At 41.8% G+C, this 6,388-nt stretch overlaps 1 protein-coding gene across 3 annotated transcripts; it reads right to left on the reverse strand.

Annotated features, from left to right (window-relative positions):
- Positions 1–518: 518 nt before the first annotated feature.
- Positions 519–5,708, reverse strand: LOC103436272 (tyrosine-sulfated glycopeptide receptor 1-like). Of its 3 annotated transcripts, none has more exons than XM_070817566.1 (2): positions 1,710–5,708; positions 519–868 (listed from the first exon to the last, which is right to left on the reverse strand). In XM_070817566.1, coding segments are annotated over exons 1-2 (3,222 nt in total). In that variant the 5' UTR covers positions 4,931–5,708; the 3' UTR covers positions 519–867. The 3 variants fall into 3 exon arrangements, with proteins under 3 accessions (XP_070673667.1, XP_070673668.1, XP_028953003.2); XM_070817567.1 differs by having other exon boundaries at positions 519–908; XM_029097170.2 differs by lacking the exon at positions 519–868 and having other exon boundaries at positions 1,552–5,372; positions 5,496–5,706.
- Positions 5,709–6,388: the final 680 nt, after the last annotated feature.

A 6,388-nucleotide genomic window follows, 5' to 3' on the forward strand; every position in this document is an offset into this window, starting at 1 on the left:
CCTCAACTAAAAATTCATTACCTTTGGTCCCTCAACTTATCAAAACGTGCAGCTATGGTCCCTCAACTAAAAATCCATTACCATTGGTCCCTGAACTTTAATTCAAGTGGAGAAATTGTCCTTTAACTTTAATCCAATTGTAGCAATGGTCCTTACAATATAACTCGTTTTGACAAATTTTTTGACACAGTTGACGAAAAGAACCATAATTATACACTTTGATGAGTTGAGGGACCCTAATTATATAAATGGTCATTCCAACATAGCTTATTTTGACAAAATTTTGACAAAATTGATGAAAATGACTATAGCTACACATTTTGATAAGTTGAGGGACCAATGGTAATGGACTTTTAGTTGAGGGACCATTGCTCCAATTTGATTAAAGTTGAGGGACCATTTGTACAATTTACTCATTTAAATTTATCTGAAATCTGGAAGCCTCTTCTGCAAGCTACTGATATGACGTGCAAAAGCTACAAACTAGTTTGTTTTTCTGTAGCCACTTACTGTCCTGCTAAGTAAAAAGAAACACATCTAAATCAAGCAAGGAAAAACACATTAAAGTTGGAGAATTTTGAAAATTACAGAAACCAAACATGCTGTCAAATCAGCAAAAGTTTTGCATATATTATGCAGAATCAATGACTCACCAAAGCATTTTCCCACAAAAGTTGTGCACCAAGAATTTTTCAAACCTCTTTGCCTCCCCCATACTCTTTAGTGATGTCTTACCTCATGAAGGTGGCAATGCAGACATCACTCTTATGAGCTTTCGCCTTTTCAAATCCAAATCCAAGACTCTGCGGTGTGATAGTGTGGAGCAACGTTCCTCCTGACTTAATACAGGATGTTCTCCTTCGCGATTCTGATCGTACTTGAATATCAGTATCAATAACATCGTCTTTCTTTTCACGAAAAAAAAAAAAAAAACTCTATATATCATATAATCAGGGCAGAGATAATCTATTCATATCAGGAATGAGTAAAACCAATTAAGTAAGCATACCGAAATGTTCAGTGACATCTGCAATTCTGTATTCCCAAAGATTTGTGCAATTCACACTCCGGATTAACAGAACTAGTGATGTGTGCATCAGCAGGTGTCTCAAAATTTAGAAATTTACAGAGAATCTAACAGTAAAAGACTGATTACAAAAGATTTCAATAGACATTTATTTCTTTTATAGAGGTCGCACTTGGTGCGATGGCAAGTGCCTTCGTCCATGAGCGGTAGGTCTCGGATTCGAGACTTGGGAGCAGCCTCTCCATAAAATGGGGGTAAGGCTAGCCGACATTCACCTCTCCCAAACCCTGCATAAAGCGGGAGCCTTATGCACTGGGTACGACCTTTATATATTATGTTCATCAATGAATCGAATGAATGACAATGCAATCAATTGCTAACAATCCAATGTACGAATATCACAAGCAGGTTCTTCTGCGCGATTCCAGTTCAGAGAAGGGGTGAAAGTCTATTGACAGAAAGAACGATTTTGTGCAAAAATTCAAGTTTTCTGTAATGAAAGAGTTGGAAATGCGAGCCTCAGGTTTACACAAAACTATAACTGCCTCATAGATGTTAAAAGCAAATATCATTTACACAAGTAATGTGATGAAATTCTGCGACAATAAACCCAAAATATTTATGTGTAAGTATATATATAAATACTTTCTTAACAAGTGTCAAAGGAAAAAAAAAATTTTACTAGTTTTTATCTTCGTGTTGCTGGGATGTCCCTACATCTTTCAGCCAATTGATAACTTCCTTGATCGTCGGTCTCTTCAGAGGGTTCTGGTTGACACACAAGCAAGCCACATCAAGAACCTGCAACATCTCTTCTTCAAAGCCTTTCCCTCTCAGGAGAGGATCGAAAACTTCCTCAGGTTTGCCTTCTCTCCTCATTTGCTGCACCCAGCCAACCAACTCTCTTGACCCCCTTGACTTGCATACCTCAAAAGGCCTTTTTCTGGTTAGCAGCTCAAGCATGACAACCCCGAAACTGTACATATCTCCTCTCAAAGTAGCCACCCATGCTTGTCCATACTCTGGAGGAATGTAACCAAGAGTTCCAACAAGCTCGGTTGTAACATGAGTCTGGTACGGAAGAATCAACCGGGACAATCCAAAATCAGCAACATGTGCTTGAAATTTATCATCCAGGAGGATGTTGCTTGACTTGATATCACGATGCACAATGTGCGGCTCACATATTTGGTGCATGTAAGCCAACCCACAGCCTGCTCCTCGCAGAATATCCAGTCGAATTGGCCAATCTAATTGGGAAGGACCATCCACTTTCTCATGTAACCAGTAATCCAGACTTCCATTCTCCATATACGAATACATTAATAGGCGAACGCCATCATGCACGCAATAACCTTGCAGGGAAACCAGATTCTCATGTTGGGCAGTGGACAGTGCCTCAACCTCTGCTGTGAATTCCCTTTCCACCAGACCCAAGTCCCCAGAGAGTTTCTTAACAGCTAGCCTGGTTCCATTTGCCAACGTTGCTCTGTAAACCAGACCAAAACCTCCACACCCGATGATGTTTGCTTGACTGAAATTGTCAGTCGCCTTCAAGATTTCAGTTATACTAAGATCCTTGATTTCATTGGTCTTGGTTGGGAACAGTATGACTAAGCTGGTATCCTTGTCAAGCTCAGGAGCAACAGCAGTAGATTGGCTAGACATGGTCTCGAAATCCGTCTTGTCAGTATTTCCTCCGGGAATGATTTTTCTATTAGACAACATCCAAACTACTAGCATGACAACAATAAATACAATGCCAAAACAGATCCCAAAGGTGAGTCCAATAAGAAGGCTTCTGTTAGATCTTCGATCAGCAGGTGATAAAGGTTGAGGGCAAGTGATGTGAGCAGTTGGAGGGCCACATAGTCTAGCATTCCCTTCAAAGCTGGAGTTCATAAAAGTATCAAACTGACCTCCAGATGGTACAAGTCCCTGAAGATCGTTGTATGCCACACTGAAGGAAGACAAGAAATGCAGACCTTTGAGAGAAGCAGGGATTTCACCGGATAGATGGTTATAGGAGAGGTTCAATTTCTCTAAGTTGGTCAGGTTAGAAATCTGTTCCGGGATGCTGCCAGTGAAGTTGTTATGACTGAGGTCCAACACATGAATATACTTCAATCGACCAATCTCAATGGGGATACTGCCAGTAAGGCTGTTGTTACCCAAATATATTGCCGGGGGGAGGTTGGACAACTGATTGTACTGCTGATTAGTAGCACTGTTGGGCTTCACAAAGACGGGCAACTCTAGATAACTTCTGTCCACTACATCACTAGCCTCTTTCAATGTCAAAGCTTGCATCCCGCAGAACTCAAGAGGAAATCCTCCTCTAAGGAGGTTATTAGACAAATCTACGTAGAAAAGGTTGCGCAGACTACCCAACCAACCGGGGATAGAACCGGTTATAAAATTAAACGACAAGTCTAAAACTTCAAGAGCTGTAACATTGGCTAGCCATGTGGGTACTTGACCTGTGAATTGGCAACCCCCAATAGCAAAAACCTGAAGCTTTTGGAATCCAACTGGGTCTCCAAGGCTTTTATCATCTGGCAAAGGCTCATTCCAAAAATTCTTCGACAAGACTAGAGTGGTCAGATTCTTGCAACCCTTCAGATTCCTAAAAGCCCCCGCGGCATTTGTCAGGCTGTTGGTAGAGATGGACAGAAAAGACAATGATTCTAACGCGACTATTTGAGGTGATATCTCGCCTGTGAGCTGGTTGCTGGCCAATCTAATAGCAGTTAAGGACTTGCAAGAGTAGAGGCTTTGAGGTAACTCACCAATGAAGTTGTTGTTGCCAAGGTCCAGAGTGGCGAGGCGTTGGAGAGTAGAAAAATTGAAGGCAGAGAGCTGTCCAGTCAAGTTGTTAACCCGCAAATTCAAAGTGGATAGATTTGTGCAGTTGGTGAGGGACGGAGGCAAGGCACCAGTGAAGTTGTTGATGTGTAGGAGCAGATTCTCCAACCTGAAAAGGTTACCAATATCCCCAGGGATTTGCCCAAAGAAGTTGTTCGAATAAAGCTCGAGGATCCTGAGATTGGTGAGGTTCATGATGCCATCACTGATGGGTCCAGAGAGAATATTTACAGGCAGAGAGAGCTGTTGGAGATCAGCAAGCATAAAAATTTCATCAGGGAGATAACCATTAAGGGTATTGAAACCTGCCCGAAAAGTTTGGAGCCTCGAACACAATCCGATTCCTGGGGGAATTGGGCCAGTGAATTTATTGAAGGACAAGTCCAAGAAGGTAAGGGAAGTGTGATTCCCGCCATTGCTGACTGGTATCGGTCCCGAAAAGCTGTTGTTGCTGACATTGAAAACCGACACTGAAGGGACGAGGATCGAAGCTGGGATTGTTCCATTGAAGAAGTTGCTGGACAAGTTTATAATCTGCAGGTGGCTGCTTTCATTGGAGGATTGTGGGAAGCGGCCGATGAGACGATTGAAGCTCAAGTCAATGACCGCAATACTTGGGAGGGAAGAAAGCAAGTCGTCTGGGAGAGAACCCAGGAGGGAATTGTGGGAAAGATTGAGGTGGGTGAGACGGGTGAGACGGGTGAGGTTGGTGATGGCCGGAGAGACGACACCGGATAAGCCTCTCCTGGGCAGAGAAAGCCGGACGACGCGGCTGTGCTCAACCGGGTCGCAGGTGACTCCATCCCAAAGGCAGCAGTCAGTGGAAGCAGACCAATTCAACGGTGTGTTGAAGGGCAAGGACAAAAGAGCGTCGCGATCGAGCCGGTCGCAGGCAGCAGAGGCAGAGCAAGGAAGAATAAGAAGGACGAGAACCCATTGACCCAAATAGCAGAGAAGACGAAAGGTTGGTGGTGTTGGTATTGCTGGGACCTTCACCTTCTGCTTGTCGTGTTTCATCCGAACAAGAGAAGAAGACATGAAGACTCTCTCTCTCTCACTCAATCACATCACCATCAATACTATAACCACAATCTATTGGAATCATAGAAGAAGCAGCAGCAGGAATAGTACCAATCTAGAACGCCCAGCAGGTGTTCGAATAAATGCCTGAGAGAGGACAGAGAGAGCTATATCTACCTGGTGCAGAGGGCGGGGGGAATTGGGTTTTTGGGATGGCAGGAAAACAAAAGAAGAAACCCCAATAGGGCAATTGACCCAGGAGAGGGGGGGGGGGGGGGGAGAGAGCAATGGGTGTGTGATACAAGTGACGTTGACATGGGGAGGAGATAATAATAAATAAAAGGGGAGGGAAGGAGCGCTTACTTTGTGGGCGGCTGGTAGTGGCTGTTGGTGTTGGACATTTTCTAATCTTGAAATCATGATGATGGTCATGATGGTGGAGACGATGGTGATCCCCTTTCTTTCAACGCCACCATAAGAAGGAAGGAAGAGAGAGGTTAGCGTGTATAGTAGGATTTGGATATTCACTTTAACATAAACCCAGCACAGAACTAGCAAATTTGGGAGAGAGAGACAGACAGACCTGCACTCAAATCGTGAGTTCGCCCCAGAAATTTTCCATTTCAGAATCCAAATCGTGGGTTTTTTTCCCTTCAGCTATTCAAATTTTGGGTGCCAGATTGGAGATTGGGAGACGACGGGTTTGTGGATATTTGGATCTTTCGGATTGTTGGAGAGAAAGAGAGAGAGAGTCAAGTCAAGGTTGCAACTTGCTGGTCAAGGGGTTGGAAATTACAGTGTGTTTGAACAAGGAAATAAACTTTGTATTTAGCAAAAAGAAATGTTTTTAGAAAAAATTAGATTTTCATCCATGTTTTTTCTACTTCATTGATTAAATTTTTTTTTTTTTCAATTTTTTATCATGATCCTTAGATTTTAATAAACGTCATTAATTATTTCAATAATAAGATATTTTTTTTCTAAATATATTCATTTAGTGTTAGAAATGTTACATTTTTTATATTTATATTTATGGTTAAATTTTTATCACATATTTTTATTTTTATTTTTAGTTTGTACCCATTGTGAAATCCCGTCTCCGGATTTCACTATTTAAAATTACGTATTTCGTATTCTTAGTTTCGACGCGTTTATAATTACGGCGTATAGTTTTTTTTTTTTTTCAATAAGTAAAAGGACGAAAAAGCCCTTAATGAACTAAACAGACTTTTCAAGGACGTATTTAATTCCTATATGTGACATGCAATGGACGAAATCCCATCATTCGAACATAGTTTCGTTAAGTTCCGCCACTTGATCATTTTAACCATCGACAATCTAACCGTTGGGTCGTCACCAAACTTTAATGCGTTATAGTACATAATATTTGAGGACTTTAGTAACTTACAAATCGGGAATCTGACGTATGGATCTTCCCGAATTGAACTTCTAAGTTTGTAAAATAAAACGTTGACC

This window comes from Malus domestica, chromosome 17 (genome assembly GCF_042453785.1).
Source record: "Malus domestica chromosome 17, GDT2T_hap1".
Lineage (NCBI taxonomy): Eukaryota > Viridiplantae > Streptophyta > Magnoliopsida > Rosales > Rosaceae > Malus > Malus domestica.